The 19857-nt window shown below is 33.2% G+C and overlaps 4 protein-coding genes and 1 non-coding gene across 6 annotated transcripts in view; 2 read left to right on the top strand and 3 right to left on the bottom strand.

Annotated features, from left to right (window-relative positions):
- LOC107015129 (probable mediator of RNA polymerase II transcription subunit 36b) overlaps positions 1-1168 on the top strand; it is a 3318-nt gene extending 2150 nt beyond the window's left edge. The window contains exons 6-7 of the mRNA XM_015215308.2: positions 629-697; positions 841-1168. Of these exons, the coding sequence (XP_015070794.1) occupies positions 629-697; positions 841-1017 (246 nt within the window). The 3' untranslated portion in view covers positions 1018-1168. The remainder of the gene's footprint in view (positions 1-628; positions 698-840) is intronic.
- Positions 154-224, top strand: LOC114076624. Its single transcript, XR_003577680.1, has one exon. It is a non-coding gene; the product is annotated as a small nucleolar RNA snoR60 (small nucleolar RNA).
- A 562-nt stretch (positions 1169-1730) lies between the features above and the next one.
- Positions 1731-3488, bottom strand: LOC107013099 (E3 ubiquitin ligase PARAQUAT TOLERANCE 3-like). The gene has a single exon (XM_015213087.2). It carries the CDS (start codon positions 3054-3056, stop codon positions 1863-1865), a length of 1194 nt encoding a protein of 397 aa, XP_015068573.1. The 5' UTR covers positions 3057-3488; the 3' UTR covers positions 1731-1862.
- A 2104-nt stretch (positions 3489-5592) lies between these two features.
- On the bottom strand, positions 5593-8796 carry LOC107013772 (protein DETOXIFICATION 35-like). Of its 2 annotated transcripts, none has more exons than XM_015213650.2 (7): positions 8426-8796; positions 7476-8101; positions 7037-7093; positions 6719-6957; positions 6510-6628; positions 6245-6331; positions 5593-5943 (listed from the first exon to the last, which is right to left on the bottom strand). In XM_015213650.2, the coding sequence occupies exons 1-7, from the start codon at positions 8705-8707 to the stop codon at positions 5848-5850; spliced, it is 1506 nt and encodes a 501-aa protein (XP_015069136.1). In that variant the 5' UTR covers positions 8708-8796; the 3' UTR covers positions 5593-5847. The 2 variants fall into 2 exon arrangements, with proteins under 2 accessions (XP_015069136.1, XP_027771264.1); XM_027915463.1 differs by having other exon boundaries at positions 8449-8714.
- Positions 8797-9530: 734 nt separating this feature from the next.
- On the bottom strand, positions 9531-14133 carry LOC107013098 (protein DETOXIFICATION 35-like). The gene is made up of 7 exons (XM_015213086.2): positions 13858-14133; positions 10714-11339; positions 10544-10600; positions 10225-10463; positions 10030-10148; positions 9858-9944; positions 9531-9779 (listed from the first exon to the last, which is right to left on the bottom strand). Exons 1-7 carry the CDS (start codon positions 14131-14133, stop codon positions 9672-9674), a joined length of 1512 nt encoding a protein of 503 aa, XP_015068572.1. The 3' UTR covers positions 9531-9671.
- Between the last annotated feature and the right edge of the window lie 5724 nt (positions 14134-19857).

The following is a 19857-nucleotide window of genomic DNA, read 5'->3' as shown; positions in this document are numbered from 1 at the left end:
AGCCCAAACCCCCCCCCCCCCAATTTTTTGATGTTTATTTTTATGTTTTCTTGAACTTAATTTATCTTCATGTTTTCTGATAAGTTCAAACCTTTTGAAAATGCTTCTCTGTCAATGCGATTTCTTTTCCTTTTGGTTCTACATTGAACTGATAAGCAGATGATGATTTACTCGGATTCCCCTTCAAGACTTCATGGATGATGTTAAACCGAGTTACTGATGCTGTCTTATTTATTTGAATTTTGAAATTTTAGCTTCCAACTTTAATTACTTTCTTTGTTCTCCAATTTTCTTTCCATGGATCTTTTGTTTCTATTTGAATTAGATGAAACAGTACAATATTTTAGTTTTTCTTTTGCAAGACCTTTTCTGATCCTAAGTTCTTTTTTAAACATCACCTAATATTATCTTTTCTTCTTAAACCTATTTACTTTCCATATTATGAAAAGAGTTACTTTGAATATGTAGTCTTTGTGGCTAGTCAAGTGCTGTGCAGATATTTTATTCTAAAACAGGAGAGAGTTTGTCTGTGGCTCTCTTGGAGTTCATTTCATTGTTGTCCGGCAGTACAGTAGTATATTGTGTATGAATCATATTGCACTGTTTAAATAAATTTTGTTGTTCACAGGCAAGAATTTTAGCTCTGAATGCATCATATTTCTTGAAAGCTGGAGGTCACTTTGTTATCTCAATCAAGGTTTGTACCCACTGCTCTATAATTGTTTAGCTGATGCAAAGATATTGTTGGAAGCATTAATTTTAGCTCGGGTATACAGCCGTTGGGGTTTTAGCTCTTTCTTCTCTCTGTGTTGTTTACATGGCTCCCCTGTATTTTTCCAGGCAAACTGTATTGATTCAACAGTACCAGCTGAAGCTGTATTTGCTCAGGAAGTGAAGAAGCTACAAGCGGAGCAATTTAAACCAGTGGAGCAGGTTACTCTTGAACCATTTGAAAGAGACCACGCTTGTGTTGTTGGTGCCTATCGTGTACCAAAGAAGCAAAAGGCTGCTGCCTAGAAAATTTAAGCTTATGATTTTTGTTAGTCAATGTTTTGTAGGAGGTTTGTTACAAACTGTGTCAACACTTGTTATATTTGATGGAAGTGTAATGGAATTTTGATTCTCTTATGTTATTGTTTATATATTTTGGTTCTCTTTTTATTCGTTACCTGTGGGGACCGACTAGGCTTTGTCAATGGTTCAGTTGGTCAAAAAGATGCACTCAAAATTGTGGCCATCTATTTAGTTGCTCTTTGCTATGAGGACACTCGCTCTTCTTTCTACCTAAATTTGCGGCTTCTTTTCATTAAAGATATGCTTATTTTATAGCCTCTTATTATATGGTTAAAGAATTTAATCACAATTTAACTACATCGATGATCTTGACTCCATGAATGTAATAAAATTTATCTATAAAGGCCACAAGAAAAGAACATTATATATGGACGTTCCACATATGTTAGCATTGGAAGCTATTGGAGACCATTATGTATATTGGATAGTAAAAGGTACTCTAATGTTTTAGCCAACACCTAATGATTTATCTACTGATATTGATGCATAATATTAATATATAACATATCATCCTTTTTACGAATGAAATTAATAAATTCGCGCGTTACATTAAAACAGAAAGTATAATAGCTTTAATTTCTATTATATGTTCGTGAGTTCAAGAATGTAAACAAGCCATAGAACTGAATAAGTGTCAAATTGACTAATCAATTATGTCTGATTAATAAATGATATGAATTAGTACTCTGTTAACTTCAAGTTTAGAGACCAGAAGAAATTAATTCTGATGTATTCATAAACAGTGTTTGAATTCGAAAACATTACAAAATGTGAAATATTTTCATCCTTCAACAACTAACTACACTAGGAAACTGATCAATGCTCATCTCGCGCTTCCTTTTCAAACCTGCTTTTCCAGTCTCATCACACTGTCCCCGAAATGGTTTGCCTGTGGTATGTGCAGGATAATAAGCAGCAACTCCCCAGTTCATGTTTACAACATCAACATCACATGGTTTCTTCCTTTTCTTCTGCTGTAACTCATCGACAGACTCCCCTGAAGTCTTTGTGGTCACCTTCACCAGATCTTGAACTCGAGGAAGAGGATCACTAACCCCATGCTCTGAACTACTGTTACTGGACTCCGACAACATTCTGTTTACTGTTCTCCTTAGAGTGAGATTAGGCAAGAGCGCATCAACAACTACATTTCTAGCCCCACAAACACAACTAGAGTTACACACAATATGATTCCTAATGCATTTGTCACAAAAACTACTGAAACAACATTTGCTTGCTATAACTGCATCTTTCATCAATTCTTTACACAATGGGCAATACAACTCTCGTGGTATATCTCTAAAGGAACTCTCCGTTGAAGAAGAGGATGCAGACGACAAACCTTCAACACCCTTAGAAGATACACCAGCCTCATTATGCTTCAAAACTCCAACTCTGTCATACCTGGGGTCACCATTTGTAGGGCAGTGCTGAATATAATGTCCAGGCACATCGCATCGATGACACACGTATCCAATAGGTGGTTTTTTCCATTCCATTTCACCTCGACCAAAACCATAGCCATTAGAGAAGTGTTCAATGGCTGGTGTAGCAATTGAACTCTTGATCTTAGTGTCCTCATCATGTTTGCTATTACTTGATTGAACAGGCAATATTATTGGAATTGCATATACATCATCCCCAAAATCATCACATTCAAAATCTAGACAACGAACAGACTCATGACTCTCCTCTTCATACACTTGCTTTGATTCAGTAAGAGATGGAATTACTATGGGCAAGAGAGGTGGCCCAGGAACACGACGAATCAAAACGCTAGTATTTTTAGCAATCAAAGCCTTTTCATCAACATATTGTTCGTTACTTTGTGAATTGGTAATAAGAAGATCGAAATCCTTACCCCTACCATAACGCTTCGATTCAAATATTTTTAATTTCAAATCCCAAACAGAGATAAATGGATGGACAATCGGAATAGAATCACAATGCTTTGAACTTTTATACTTGAAATAAATTGCCATTACTGAATAACAATTCTATCAAATATACAACACAGTAACAGATCTAATCAAATATTGAATACAAAACAGAGAGCAAATTTGTACCAAAACAACACTAAACAAGCTAAATCAAAGAATCTTCAACAGGCTTCAAATCGGCACTTGCAGCTAGGGTTTCAAATCCGGACGGACGAACGAACGAACGAACGAACAACCACGAAAACGCCGATGGTTCAAGACGGCGATTGAATCAACCACTGGTTCTTCAGAATCAGGCAAACATGATCGGATTTGAAATTGCGATTACGAGCAGCAGGAACCCTAGAGCAGATTGAAATTGCTAACGGAGAAAAAATTGCGAACTAAAGGAAGTCTTTTTTTAGGTTTATATAGATTTTCGGAAGGTGACTTAGCGTCAAAGAAAACAAATCCTTTACCAATTCCAACCGACTAAGATTTAGAGCCTGTTTGGCTCAGCTTAAAAGCTGGTCAAACTGACTTAAAAGCTGGTTTTTGACTTATTTAGCTGTTTGGCAATACTTAAAATAACTTATTTTAAGTTAAAAAAACTTATTTTAAGCCAAAAGTTAAAAGCTAGGGTAGGGGTGCTTTTTTTTTTTTAGCTTATAAGCTGTTTTAAGTTCACCACATTTTTACCTTTTTGCCCTTAATATTTTTATACAATCTCCAAATTACCTACATAACCCTAACATCTCTTTCTTCCATTTTTCCCTTTTCACATGTGGATGATAGACAATTACAATTACTAATAAATGAAAATAAGAAAAATCTTAAATCTTTCAAGTGATCTATTCAAATTATATATTATTAAAATGTAAAATAAGTTGCACATATAACTAAAATAAAAATTTATATTCCTCTTATAAATAATTTGTGATAATAAAGAAATATGTGAATGATAAACAATTATTATTACTTATGGATGAAACAATAAAATCTTAAATCGTTCTTTGATCTATTCAAATTATATATCTTTAAAATCTATAATAAGTTTATATTCCTCTTATAAATAATTTGTGATGAGAAAGAAGTATGTGAATGATAGCAAAATATAGTTATTTATAGCTGTAAAATATAAATTAATTAACTTTTATTATGTTAACAGCTTATAAGGGTATTTCAGACATTTTGATTTAAAAAGTTGTTTATCAGCACTTATTTGCCAAACACATCAACAACTTTTTTTTAACTTCAGTACTTTTATCCAAACGCATAACTGCTTATTTTAAAAATAAGTTTCAGCACTTTCAAAAGTACTTTTTTAAAGCTGCTTTTATTAAGCCCATCCAAACGGGCCCTTACTTATTTTAGTTATTAATTATTCCTCTTTTTCATCTTTTATACGAATTTTTATGTGGCAATTTAATAGTTGAAAATATCCTTATCTAAAAATGCTCGTAATTTAAGTTAAGCTTCGATTTAAGTAGTTAAATATTTTATTTTATTAAGCACTCTTTTTCTGGGTTTTAAAGAACGGCGACTTGGGAGAACGTTTTCACCATTTCTCATCACCATTGAAATAAATACATTGTCCAAATTGAACTCAAGAGAGGACTAAGAGGATAGGACGTGAGACATAAGGAGCATGATTAACTCTAAATAACTATGGTTAATTTGTATCTAGGATAGGAATATATCTAATAACCATGCTTGAGTCACTATACAGGAAGAAATCGTAATGCTCGATATTTAATTCATCCTATCCCCGCTCAACGATGTAGTTAGAGTGTTATTTATCGTAGGCGATTAGAGGTCGGGAGACCGTGATAATACATTCAACCTTGTGATTCATTGATTCGATAGTTGATAATTACCCGTATAAATGATATTGATTGTATGATTCCTGATAAAAGTTGCAGCCCTGGACTTTACTCAATCACTGTTTTATTAACCCTTGAAATTGAATCGTGTTTGTTACATTGTTCCTTACAACTTTAGAATTAGAAACTAAATTACTTTTGAAATCTTGAATACACTTGTGTTCTGAACGTTAGAGATATTGAGTGATTCTAAGCGTAAGTTTTTGTGGGTACGATATGCGGCTCTTATTAAAGAGTCACTTTAATACTTGAACGACCACGTGCATTTGCACGTGCAATTTTGGCGCAACAAATTTTTGGATCCTCTCTCCGCGACGCGCCAATCCTCCCCTTGAAAACTATTTTATTTTTCTTCCTTCTCACACGCATATATGAGAGTGCATACATCAACATCTAAGAAGTAAGATGGTTTAGACTACCAAATTAAGCCAACCTAAAATTTAGCTAGACATTAGCCAAAACTAGACAATTTATATTCGATTCTTAGTAATTGCTTTACATTCGTGATTATTGTCAGAACGACTTATTTGTTCCTGTAATCACTCGAGCTATAGAAAACCAATTTCTTACCTTCACAATATAGAAAAAAGCTAATTTATATATTAAACCCTCTAAAACTCTACACGTGGAATTACACCGAATGTATAAGAAAGGGGAAGGTTTACCCCTAATTCATTGCCCCAAAAGAATGACACAAGTGTTTGAAAGGATATCTCTTAGTTGAAACAATTTTATATTTGAAAAATGGAGTTTGCGAATCAAAAGTGTGAGGATGGAGAAAGAGCAAAACAAACAAACATATTAGCCTAATGTTCTAAATTGCAGCTACATTCCTATTAAAACTAATAGCCCCAACTCACAAGTCACAATGTTAGAGTATATACTAGCCTGGTCTAGTTGTTATTAACTGGTTAACAAAAAAACAAAGATAGAGACTCTTCATCCTCTGAAGTCACTGCAAATTCTCACTCTTATGGTAAGGCTTTCGTAGGCTCCGGAATAAGACTTTCCTCAGCTTCAAAGTCTTGACCTCCCCACTTGCGTAGGCGCTCTGCCGATTGCTCAACCTGCATTTCATTTTTTCTATTATTACACATGATAGACTTCATCATACCGAAACACAATCTGCAACAAAATAAGTGCAACTAGTATTGCTTCATCTGCAACTTCTTTCAAATAGAAGAGGAGAAATAGAAAATTCACCCTCTGTGCAGTGACTTTCAAACAAAATTCTTACGTCATCACACTCTACGAGATAATCATTTTACAGAGGACGTGCATCTAATACCAACCAAGAATGAAGTAAACATTATCAAGCACAATCTTTTTGGAGTTTAGTTAGATAAAATCATCAACTGTTTAACTTACCTCTTTATTCCAATCAATTCTATAGAGTACAAATGAGAGTAGCAGTGTCTGCAAAGCAAGTCCTGCTATCATTCCTGCCCATAGTCCCTGCAAGATAAATTCATAATTGGGATATGTTAAATTTCTATCATAATTATTTTAGGTTCAAAAAGTTATGAGATGCTAAAACAAGGTGTTTCCTATAAAAAGATGCTTATAAATGCCGAGTGAGATTAAAATTTGATCTACTTGTCATATGTAACTATCGGAACGAGAGTTTATTTACCACGACTCCATAGTCAGCCACATAACCAAGCAAATATCCCAGAGGAATACCAAAAACATAGTAGGATCCTAAATTGATATAGGCCACTAAACCTTGCCATCCACCTCCTATAGCAACACCTGTAAAACAATATATTTGCCACAATAAGGACTACAAAGACGAGCACACTTCTAACGATAGAAACAGTGAAGTTGAAATAAAAGCAATACCTGATATTACAGGTTGAACACTGTTAAGAAGCATGGTTATTCCAAGAAGCCAAGCAAGATCTGCAACGGCTTGTTGCAAATCCTTGCTGTTTGTGAAAAAAATAGCTAGATGATTTTTTACGGCCAGTACAATTATCATGCAGAGTATCCCAATGAGGAGTGACTGAAACACTGTGATATATACACTATATTTGGTAGCCCTGGGATGACCTAGCCCAAGCTCATTAGAGACTCGAACACTGAGAGAGAGCAATGCATTAAAACAAACCCCAAAAGTAAATGTAGTACATTTTTCCACAAGCTGTTAGACTTAATTACCTTATGGCAGCATTGATTCCAATAAACACCATCTCTTCCCATCCATCAACATTCATACTGAAAGACGAAAAAAAAGAGAATAAAAAGATTGATGCATGTTTAATAAAAGGAGTACAACATTTTCATCTTATTCAAAATCTATACACTAAGCCACAAACTTAGCACAAGACAGTTAAACTTAGAATTCTTTCTATGCTCTAAATGAAGTGCCTGTTGATAAAAGTTGATGCTTCACTGTCAGTGAGTGTGCAAATTTATTTGAATGGGCTTAAGCATTGAGAGGTTAATGTCGATAAACAAATGCAAAAATGAACTTTTACCCATCTGTCTAAGTCTTGTTAGACAGAGTTCTCGGCACATTGGTTAAACAGGCGATCTACACACAAGTTGGCTTTACACTGCCATTATAAAAGAAAAGAGAAAAACGACACAAACTCACCAAATAGAGAGGGATCCAACAGCAATAACTGCATCCTTGAGATGTCCAGTGAGTATAATAATACTCATCATGTACCACATTTCAAGGCATAACATGACAGCTGAAGCAACTGAGAGTCTAACAAATGCCCAAATCTCATTTAATGCCGATAAAGACCATCCCGTCCATGCATCCTTACACCAACCAACCACGTAAATAAATTGAGCTATTGCGTCCGCCCAGCCTGTAATATTAAATGCTAATGCAGCCCCATCTGTACCCAACTTGAATACATATATGAACAGCCATAGCAGAAGAGCATGGAGTAAGAGATCCACAAAACCAATCCAAGCCACCACACGAACTTTACTTTGGGCTTGCAAAAATTTTGAAGTGGGAATAGTGACCGCCAGTGAATACAACTCGGGAATTGACAACAGGGCAAATTTCCCAGCAAGAACAGCCATTTCATGTTCTTGGCCTAAAAGCTTAAGTAGTGGAGTTGCAAAAATATACATTGGCAACAGAAGGAATGTACTGAACAACAGAATAACCATCGACCGCTGTGTGTAAATCCCAAGCATATGTATTTGCCCAGCACCAAATGCCTGTCCACACAGTGTCTCCAGCGCACTCCCCATGCCCAACTACACAAATTTTACAACAAATTCCCAAATAAGAAACTAGAATTACAGAATAATCAGTAGCAAAGGAAAAACAGAGAATACGATCCATGAAGGCGAAAGAGAATTGCTAAATTTTCTCAAATATTAACTCAAGTTGAATAAATTATGAACCATAGAGACTTTACTTTGTTTCGTATAACACACACTCATTCAATTATGCGCTACATCTTAGAAAATCATTATTGCCGGAAAGTTCACCGGAAATTGTTGTGAGCATTTTAATTTCTAATTTATATAATCAACAATGAAGGTTGGATCGAGCAGATATAATATGAGAATACGAACCATGAAGCCAAAAGAGAAAGTACCAATAACGTTTTGAGCAACAGAAATAGCAGAGAGCTCAACAGCACCAAGATGACCACAAAAAGCAACGGTAATGGAGTAGGTCCCGTATTGACAAAGGACATTGAAAGCAATTGGGCCTCCAATCTCCCATAGCTTCACTGTCTCGATCCAGAATACAATCCACCATTCTTTCAGGTCTTTAACCGGTCGGTAATCACCGTCGTGCCCAATAAGCTGGTGGTGGTAGCTGGAGAAGTCATGCAGAAATGGCGTTTCCATTACTTGGACGTTACGATTCTCCGCGTTTTGCTTGTATTATATGTCATATTCAGCATTAAAGTGTTAAACGTAACAAAGATGGAAGTTAATAGTACAAAAAAGGAAACAAAAATATGTCAAAATAATTTATTTTTATAAATATAATCGGTGGCGAAAAATGCTCCGCGTCTTCTTTACTTTGGTTTGGTTGTTTTGAAGTACTGTTTTTTTTTTTCATTTCATATGTGATGATAATGAAGTCAATTTCGATTGACTTATTTTAAATATTTAATCATTAAAATCAGTTCTGAATAAAATAGAAGATATTTTAAAAAAATATATGAAATTTTTATACTTATTTTGTAGAGTTTGAAAATGTGCAATAAACAAAAATACGATAAAATATTCATATGTATTTTAAATAGTTTAGTCCTAATGATATGGAATTCAGCAAAGTTTGCTCCATGTTAAATATTATCCTTAAAAATATTTCATTCGATATAAATATATTCTCTATGATTTAATAAGTTTTTCAAATACCAAACAAAAAGCTAGAATTTAAATTAAATAGAAAGAAAATTCAGTACCAAAGAATGTTTTAAGAGAGAAGGAAGAAATTCAATTGAGAAATGGTGTTTAAATAATGGACAATCAGGATCGTTTGGTGTGAGAGGATAAAAATAAATAATGATGAGGTAAGAAAATTACTATTGATGGGATAAAGTTTCTGTTTCTTGTTTGGTTGCCATGTTTGAGATAACTTATCCAACCATTTATATCATACTTATGAGATAAGTTATCCCAGGATAGCTAATCCCATGATAATTTATCCTGAATACTTATTTTCAATCAAACGACCCGTTAAAGGATAAAATATAAAAGATGTTAATACAATCTTTTCTTAAAAGGCTATTCAATTGTAGGATCAAATTGTCTGTGATTTACAATAATTTCCCCTCTAATGTCAATACGCAAAATGTTATTGTTATGGCGGCAAGTGTAATAAGTCCTTCGCAGGATCTGAATTAAGAGTTTTTTCAGCTTCTAAGTTTTGACCACCCCACCGGCGTAGGCGCTCTGCCGATTGCTCAACCTGCATATTTAAATTTTCTTATTTATTACTACATACTGTTTTGCAATGAACATAAAAACAAAATATCATTTCAGTTACCTCTTTGTTCCAATCAATTCTATAGATTACAAATGAAAGTATCAGTGTTTGCAAGGCAAGTCCTGCTATCATTCCTCCCCATAGACCCTGTGCTAGGCAAAAGTTTCTGTCATAAATTTTTAAGTAAAAAAAAGTTGCATTGTGAGATATTAAAACAAAGTGTTATTTTTACCACGACGTCAAAGTTAGCGACATAACCAAGCGTACATCCAAGAGGAATACCAAAAATGTAGTAACATCCCAAATTGATATAAGCCACTGAACTTTGCCATCCACCTCCAATAGCAACACCTGCAAAACAATGTTAACAAGGGTTAAATACACATTTTTAACCATAGAAATAGTAAAAATGAAATAAAAGCAAGACCTGATATTACAGGCTGAACACTATTAAGAACCATGGTTATTCCGAGAAGCCAAGCAAGGTCAGCAACGGCTCGTTGCAGATCCTTGCTATTTGTGAAAAGAATGGATAGATGATTTCTTACTACCAGTACTAATATCATGCAGAGTATACCAATGAGGAGTGATTGGAACATTGTGATATATACACTATATTTCGTAGCCCTGGGATGCCCTTGCCCAAGCTCATTTGAGACGCGAACACTGAGACAGAGAAAATGCATTAAAACAAACTCCGAAACATATGAAGTACATTTTTCTACAAGAATTTAGACTTAAATTACCTTATGGCAGCATTGATTCCAATGAACAACATTACTTCCCATCCATCAATATTCATGCTGAAAGACAAAAAAAAGAAGAACCGATACATGCTTGATGAAGGAGCTGAAGACATTTAATATCATCTATGCACATGACAATTTAGGCTGACAATAAAAAGTTAAAAACTCACCAAATAGAGAGGGATCCAACAGCAATAACCGCATCCTTGAGATGTCCGGTGAGGACAATAATACTCATCATGTACCAGGTTTCAAGGCATAACATAACAGCTGAGGCGATCGAGAGTCTAACAAATGCCCAAATCTCATTCAATGCCGACAAAGACCATCCCGTCCATCCATCTTTACACCAAACTATCACGTACACAAATTGAGCTATTGCATTGGCCCAACCTGTAATATTATAGACTAACGCTGCCCCGTTTATGCCCAAGTTGAATACATATATGAACAACCATAGCAGAAAGGCATGGAGTAAAAGAACCAGAAAACCAATACAAGCCAGCACACCAACTTTACTCTGTGATTGCAGAAATTTCGAGGCCGGAACAGCAACTGCCAGTGAAAATAACTCAGGGATTGACAACAGAGCAAATTTCCCAGCAATAACAGTCATTTCATGTTCTTGGCCAAAAAGTTTAAGTAACGGAGTTGCAAATATATAAATTGGTAATAGAAGTAATGTACTGAACAATAGAATAACCATCGACCGTTGTGTGTAAATTCCAAGCATATGTATTTGCCCAGCACCAAATGCCTGTCCACACAGTGTCTCCAGAGCACTCCCCATGCCCAACTGTACAAATTTTACAACAAATTTCTCTTTATTTGAAAATTAAGTATTTGATAGTGAAAATTTTCAAATACAACTTCAAAAAATTGTTTGCAAAAACTTAATCAAACACAATTCTATGTTCAACTCCAACTTCAAAAGTTTCCAATAAAGTGAAAAGAATATTAATAATAATAATATGTAGTAGCTCGTATACAATCTATAACATAATATACCTTAGATATTACTACTCTTTTGTGTTTGGTAGAAAATATTTTCTAATTTTCTCATGTTTGGTTGAGTTAGAGGACTTAAATGTTAATCAAATCAACTTATTTTCTTCAAATTTAAGAAAAATGATTCACCTCCAAAAAATATAATAATAAGGAAAACATTGTACAACTCATTTTCAACCGCACACCTCAACTTTCCTCCCTAAGTCAAGTTTTGCGTATTGATTTCCAATACAAATTTGGAACCAAACTCATGATTCTTGAATTTTGGCCTCAAATGGAGTCTCAAATCGGATTAGATCCCGTTTTGGGTGTCGAGTCCCAGGTCAGGATTTGAGGTCTAATCCTAGATCATACATCTAGGTCGAGTCTTGAGTCAAGTGTCAGGTTGGAGTTTTTGAGTTGGGTGTCAGAGTCGTAGTCAAGGTCGGGTCCCACGTTATATATCAGGTTCGAGTCGTAAAGAGATAGTTAGGGTCAATGTTGAGGTCATATATTGAGGTAGCATTTTGGTTCAGAATTCGAGTCCCTGATATAATCTCGGGGTCATGTCTCGATTCAGAAATCAGGTTTCAGTCAGAGTCAGGTCCCATGATGGGTGTGGGTATCGAGTCTCAGTTCGAAAGGCGAGTCTTAGGTCAAGAGTTGAGGTTGGCTCCAGGTCGGATGTCAGGTTCGGGTTCCGAATTGATTGTCAGGGTGGTGGAGTTCAGATCCAAGTTCGGACGTCGAGGTTGGGTCATAGATCGAGAGTCGAGGTTAGATCTTAATTTGAAAGTTGGGTCCCACATCAAGTGTCGAAATTGAGTCCCGAGTCGGGTGTCGGGTTGGGTCTCTATATGGAAATTATGTCCTCCATCGAGTTTCTAGGTTAAGTCTTGATTTAAAAATTAGGTCCCGGTTTAAAATTCGATCTTGGATCGGGTCTTGATTCGAAAGTTGAATCCCATGCCGAATGGGTTCAGAAGTTCAGTGTCAAGTCCAAAATTGGGGTCGAATCCTAGGTAGGGTGTCGAGATCAGATCTTGAATCAATCCTTGCGGTCGGATGTGGATGTTTGGCAGGAGTCGGGGTTAAGGACCAAAACTATTGTTAATGTCGGTGGCAGATCGGGGTCGAGGTAAAATCCTTGGTCGGATCCTAGTTCAATTATTGGGACGCAGTCGAGAGTCGAGGTCAGGTCCTGGATCACATCTTAGTGTTGGATCCTGGATCGATCGTCGGGGTCATGTTCTAGTTCAAGTATCCGAGTTCATTCTCGGGTTAGAGTCTATTTTCCAAAAAAATATTTTCTACTTTCTAGCAAAAAATAGAAGATATTTTCTAGAAAATATTTTTCATTCACCAACTAAATAATTAAAAATATTTTTCACTCACCAATCAAACATGAGAAAATAAGTTAAAATCAACTTATTTTTCCAATATTATCTAGGAAAACATTTACCTTTTATACCAAACATTTGATTGCATGTATCATGCAAGTTATTTAAGTTTGCTACTTTTTAAAAGTTGAAACATTAGTCATATTTAGTGGTTGCAAATGGACGGGTTGAATCAAATTTGGGTTGGTTGAAAATGGGTCAACATAAAATGGATAATAATTCAATATGTCCATATTTGATATGGGTAAAAATGAATTGGGTAACAAATGAGTTGGCTAAAATACTAGTTTACCCATATTTTCATGAGTAAATAGTACTTTACTTAAGAATCAACATGGAGAAAATATTTTAATCTTTTTTTAGATGAAAAATATTGAAAAATGCTTCATTTAATTTTATTCTATCACAAAAGTAAAAAAAAAAAACTTAAATTTTTTTCGGGGTTGAGGAGAGGGGGTGGGAGAGGGGTAGGGTAAAAAAATAAAATTTTAAGATTGAAAATATTTTTTAAAAACAAACTTAAATTTTTGTTTGGAGGGGTTGAGGGGGCTGGTAGAGGGTGGGTAGGTGGGTTGAGGGTCGAGATTAGAGGTGAAAAAAATGAAATATGAAAGTTCAAAATATTTTTTAAAAATTAACATAAATATTTCTTTTTTGGGGGTCGAGGCTAGTAAGGGGTGGAGGAGCAGGTCTAAGGGTAGGGATGAAAATGTTTTCCTCATACCAAACACACCCTAAAACACGTTTAATGCACTCTTTAAGCAATGTTTACTTATTTTACACTATTTTCTTATTCGATATAAAATTAGACAAATAAAAAAATATATATAATAAACAAAAGTAATTTACATTTAAACTAAGAGAGGCAAAAAGTAATAAACAAAAAATGTAAATTTCATGTCGAAGCAAGAGAGAACAGGAACGAACCATGAAGCCGAAAGAGAAAGTTCCAATGACATTTTGAGCAATAGAAATAGCAGAGAGCTGAAGAGCACCTAAATGACCACAAAAAGCAACGGTAATTGAGTAAATTCCGTATTGGCAAAGAATATTGAAAGCAATTGGGCCTCCAATCTTCCATAGCTTCACTGTCTCAATCCAAAATATGATCCACCATTGTTTCAGGCCATTAACGGGTCGATAATCGCCGTCATTGCCGATGAGCTGGTGGTGGTGATCGGCGGAGACCACCATCGCTTCCATTTTCCCCTACTAGTATATATATATATGGGTGGACAAATAACATTTCTCCGTTCTAATTATATTGTTTATGTTTTCATCATCTCTCAATAAAAGTAGACAAAGTTTAAAAGTAAAATAACACAAGTAGTACGAAAAATTTCACAAGTTTGAATTATGTATACTAATATACTCCATTAGTTTAGCCTATGTACAGACGTGTGTGTCGTGCTAATTATAAAATAGTATGTAGTATATATATAATGTTTATTGTTAAATAGTATCCTTTCGTCTCATATTTAATGTGACATCTTTTCAGATTTCGAGATTCAAACAAGTCGATCTTTAATCGTAAGTTTTTTCATAGATATTTTAAACATTTTGAATTATCAAGTATTGTGATTTATAGTATTTCTTTTTACGTAATTTACAAATATATGAATTTCATTTCAAAAAATTTGAAGATTCTATGCGTAAATTTTTCGTCGAACTCAAACTGTTTGACTCTCGAAAAATAAAAAGTGTCACATTAATTGAGAAAGAAGAAGTATAAATTACATAAGAGCTACTCAAATTATTTCTTTTTTTTTTCAAATTACAAGTTATGGATTTTGGATACATCAGCAGACATCCGGATACATAGGTGAAGAATGTATCCGAAATGAGATGTATTAAACAGGGGATAGGATATTTAGATATATATATATCACTAGACTTTAGGATATATCAATAGACATTCATATAGATAGGTGATTGAAGTATCAGAAGAGGAAAATATATAGGATGTATCAACAAGAGGAGAGTGATGTATTCGAGATAAAATTTTTGAATTTTTTTTAAATTGTAGAAAATTTTAAAAATTATGTTAAATAAAATGCGTATTTAGGTCATTTTTCCATAAATTATTGCTAAAATAAATATAAGATTTAGTTGAATAATTTTTTTTTTGATTATATTAAATACAATTATTAATAAACTCAATATTTTTTGAGATACAAATGAAACTCTATTTTCTATGTATTATTTAAACACAAAAATACATTATCTAGAGTATAACAATTTAGCGTGTAGCTACAAACATAAAAAAAAAAGTTTTCTTATTCATATTCTTTTGAGTTTTGATGAATACGTTACAATATGTGAACAAGATTTTCAATTAGAAAATATTTGCTATTGTTTATATTTTAATTATTGTTATTTTGCTGTTTTTAATCATTTTTTGTTGTTTCTGTGTGGCTGTCTTTGGTTTATTTTTTGTTATATGTTGTTCTATCAATTATTGTTGTTTTGTTATTATTATTGCTGCTTTAATTTGTGTATGTCCTTAGTTTATTGTTTATTTCTTTTTCTTTTTTCTATCAATTATTGCTACCTTTTTAAAAAAATAATAATTGTGTGTTACACAATGAACTTCATTGTTTGTCCAGATTAGGGGTGTGAATTCGGCTTTTCGATTTGGTTTTATACTATTCGATTGGAATTTTCGGTTTTTTATTTTGAAGAAGTGTAACCTAATTCGAACCAAAATAAATTTGATTTGGTTTGATTTTTCTTTTTTTGGTTTGTGTTTTTCGATTTGGTAAGTTATATTGACAATTTAATTTTTTTTATATATATATATATATATATTGAATTTCGTAAATATACTTTTTAATATAAATCAAAAGTAAAACGTAAAATATAATACTTAAAAGTATATCAATTATAAACATAAGAAAATAAACTAAATCATAATGAAAATAACTAAAAAGGGGCAAAAGTAGTTACACACACAGATTTTTCGATTATCATTTTTCTAAATCCGAAACAAACCAAAAAACCAAACAAAGTAAATTATAAATTTAAAACCAGATCAAAAATCCAAAAAACCAATCGAAATTAGAATTAATTTGATTTAGTTTGATTTTTTAATTTAATCCAAATAATGCACGTCCCTAATCCAGACAGACTGTTTTGAGAAATATTTTTGGATGATTTTTTCATTTTACATTATTATATGAATAATACTCGAATCATTACATCAGCTGACGAATGAAAAAAAAATCGTTGATTTTTGAGGCCTTTACATATTAAAAGACATAAATTTTATTTTAAGTTCACATGCATTTTGCATTACAAGTTAAAAAGTACGAAACTAAAAATTGGTTTATGAAGAAATTTTTGTCTGACTTTTATGGTTTTTCCATGTGTATTAAGACATACTTTATTTTTAAGTTATTATATATTTCATTTGTTTTGATTTATATTTATTTATTACAAATACTTTTATAAAAGATTGTTTGATCACGTCATATGAAATTGAAATTTTATTTAGATATGTATTTTAGACTTTCATATGGTATTTTTTCATAAATATAAAAATGCAATAGTTATAAAACTATTAAAATTATTTCAATGTGTACAATCTTATTAAATAAATAAAAGCTTATAAAATCACATAATACATTATCACAAAACTCTTTTGAAAAACATAACATTTATTAATTAAACCTTAATTCAATTAAGCACAAGTTATAGTGTTCACGTTACAAGTAGCTAACAAAATTATTTTTTCAATTAATGCCACAGTGATTAGTCTTATTCACTTTAAACATTGATTTGAATGAAGTGGTAATGAATTTAATAAAAAATAATAAATTTGGTAAATTAAGAATTGATTTGAAATAAAAATAAATTTTAGCGAAAATAATCGTTATACCAGATATAAACGATTTAAAAAGTAATGATATGAACTGTAAATTTTATTTATAGATGAAATAAATGGCTAGTAGATTTAGTTAAATTAAATGTGTTATTTTTACAAAATATGTACTTTTTGGATCGATTTTTGTATTTGAAAAAAAATCTCAAATCGTGACTTTTAGAGAATTTAAAATATCTTGAGATAATGTCAACGTAAAATAGCATGTACAAATGATATTTCATCTCACTATATGAAATTACCTGATCAAATACCTATTTAGTATTTTTACGCGTACCCAAAGTTGCTTCCCAATTCCAACAAAAAAAAAGGTTGCTTCCCACGAAAAATATTCGAAAGAAATTCGAACATTTAATTTATTATTCATTATTATTCTCTCCGTCCGGTATTGTTTGTCATTATTTCTATTTTTAGAGTTAAACTATAAAAATTTTGACTAATATTTTAAGATGCATTTTTTCATCATATTAATATGAAAAAATTGTAATTTATAGTACTTTTCATATAGTTTTAGCATATCTAATTTTTTTGTTTAATATATCGAATTAATGTGATCTAATTTACCTTTAAAAATTAGTCAAATTAATTTTCGATAAGCGTAACATGACAAACATTTCTGAACGGAGAGATTATTTTTTATTCATATTATTGCCGAATGACAAACAATATTTGACCGTTTCTCAGGTTAATAAGGTTAGTTTATTTTTTGCGTATATTTCATGTTTATTACATTTTTGCAATATTTTGTTAGATCCTTCTTGTAGAAACAATTGAACAAGATGAAGAAGAGCAAGATGAAGAAGAAGAAGAAGAAGAAGAAGAAGAAGAAGGATTTGGAAGAGAATATCTTCACTTCTATTTCATTAGAGAGGAATACAAAAAACTACTGAAAATTAACTAAAACACTACTTTATATAAAACTTAAAATATTAACTAACTAATCTAACAGACCCTAACTATATTTGTTATAACTAATTTTAGTTAGCTAAGTAATAACACCTTTCTCATTACTCCCCCTCAAGCTGGTAGGTGTGAATACATTCAAAACTCCCAGCTTGGAAACCAAATGCTCATGTTGTGCTCTTGCCAACCCCTTTGTCATAATGTCTGCTTGCTGTTCTTGTGTCCTTATATATAGTGTTTGAATCAACCCCATTTGTATCTTTTCTCTGATGAAATGGCAGTCGACTTCAATGTGCTTTGTTCTTTCGTGGTAGACTGGATTAGCTGCTATCTGTAAGGCTGCTTTGCTATCACAGAAAAGCTTTACAGGTAGATGTATTTCTTCTCCTAATTCTTTGTATAATGCAATGATCCAGACTAATTCTGATACAGTAGAAGCCATGCTTCTATACTCTGATTCAGCTGAACTTCTTGATACTGTTGTTTGTTTCTTTGACTTCCAAGAAATCAAAGACTCTCCATGTTTGATTAAGAACCCTGTCACTGATCTTCTTGTATTTGGACATGCTGCCCAATCTGCATCACAGAAGGCTATTAATTCTCTGTCTTTCTTGCTGCTCATCAACACTCCCATTGCAGGTTCTCTTTTTATGTATCTAACTACTTTAAGAGCTGCTTCCATGTGTGATTTCTTTGGACATTGCAGAACTGACTTAAGGTTTGTACTGCAAATCCAATGTCAGGCCTAGTTAGTGTCAAATATAACAATCTTTCAATTAATCTTTGGTATGGACCCTTGTCTGCCAATACTTGATCATCTGTAACATTCATGGCTTCATCTAGCAATGTATTTGTTAACTTCAAATTGATGTCCAGTGGTGTCCAAGATGGTTTAGCTGCAGTCAATCCCATCTCCTCTATCAATTCTAAAGCATATTTTCTTTGGTTCATCAGTATGCCCTTTTCTGATCTGCTGAATTCTATGCCAAGGAAATATCTCAAAATTCCAAGATCCTTAATCTTGAATCTAGCATGTAACTCTTGTTTGGTGTGCTCTATTAACACCAAATCATTTCCAGCTATCAACATATCATCTACATACACCAAGATCACTATTATTTGTGTATGATGCTTCTTTATGAACAATGAATGGTCTAGACTGCTCTGATTAAAACCAAGATCAACTAATGCATCAGTCAATTTTACATTCCATTGTCTACTTGCCTGTTTCAATCCATACAATGATTTTACTAGCCTACACACCATTCCTGAAGTCTCCCCCTGGCTAGAAAAACCCTCAGGCAAAGACATGTACACTTCTTCATGTAAGTCACCTTGTAAAAAAGCATTATACACATCCATCTGATGTATATGCCAATGAGATCCTGCAGCAATTGATAAAACACTTCTTACTGTGACCATCTTCACAACAGGTGAGAATGTATCTTGATAATCAAGACCCTCCCTCTGATTGTAACCTTTGGCAACTAATCTGGCCTTATATCTCTCCACTGTACCATCAGCCTTAAACTTGATCTTGTAAACCCATTTACAACCAATAGGTTTCTTGTGAGAAGGTAAAGGTACTATAAGCCATGTCTTATTTGCCTCAAGTGCTTGAATCTCTTCTTTCATAGCTGAAATCCATCTAGGATCTGAACATGCCTCCTTGTAAGATTTAGGCTCAGTGATGCTAGAGAAAGCACACAAATAGGACTGATATTGTGAGGATAAATTGGCATAATGCAAACAATGTGATAAAGGATGATGTAATGAAGTAGAGGCAGCATATGTGACAAAATCAGTCATCCATGTAGGTTGTTTCCTAACTCTATGTGACTGTCTCAAAGGCATAGAGTTAACACCAGCAGGCATAGTAGAAATATCAACATCATCAACCTCAATATTAGGAACAATGTCAGGCCTATCAAGAACATCATGTGGAGGAGACAATGGTGAGTCATTAATAGGAGAATCTTCAGTAGGAGATATGTCCAAGAAAACAGTAGGAGATGGAGATGTATTCTGGAAAGGAAATGAATCCTCCCTAAAACTAACATCTCTAGATATGAAAAAATTATGAGTGGCTATGTTATATAACACATAGCCTTTTGTAACTTCAGAGTAACCCATATGTACTGCAG

The sequence above is a fragment of the Solanum pennellii genome, chromosome 3, assembly GCF_001406875.1.
Source record: "Solanum pennellii chromosome 3, SPENNV200".
Taxonomy (NCBI): domain Eukaryota; kingdom Viridiplantae; phylum Streptophyta; class Magnoliopsida; order Solanales; family Solanaceae; genus Solanum; species Solanum pennellii.
This window is presented reverse-complemented; position numbering and strand designations above follow the sequence as displayed.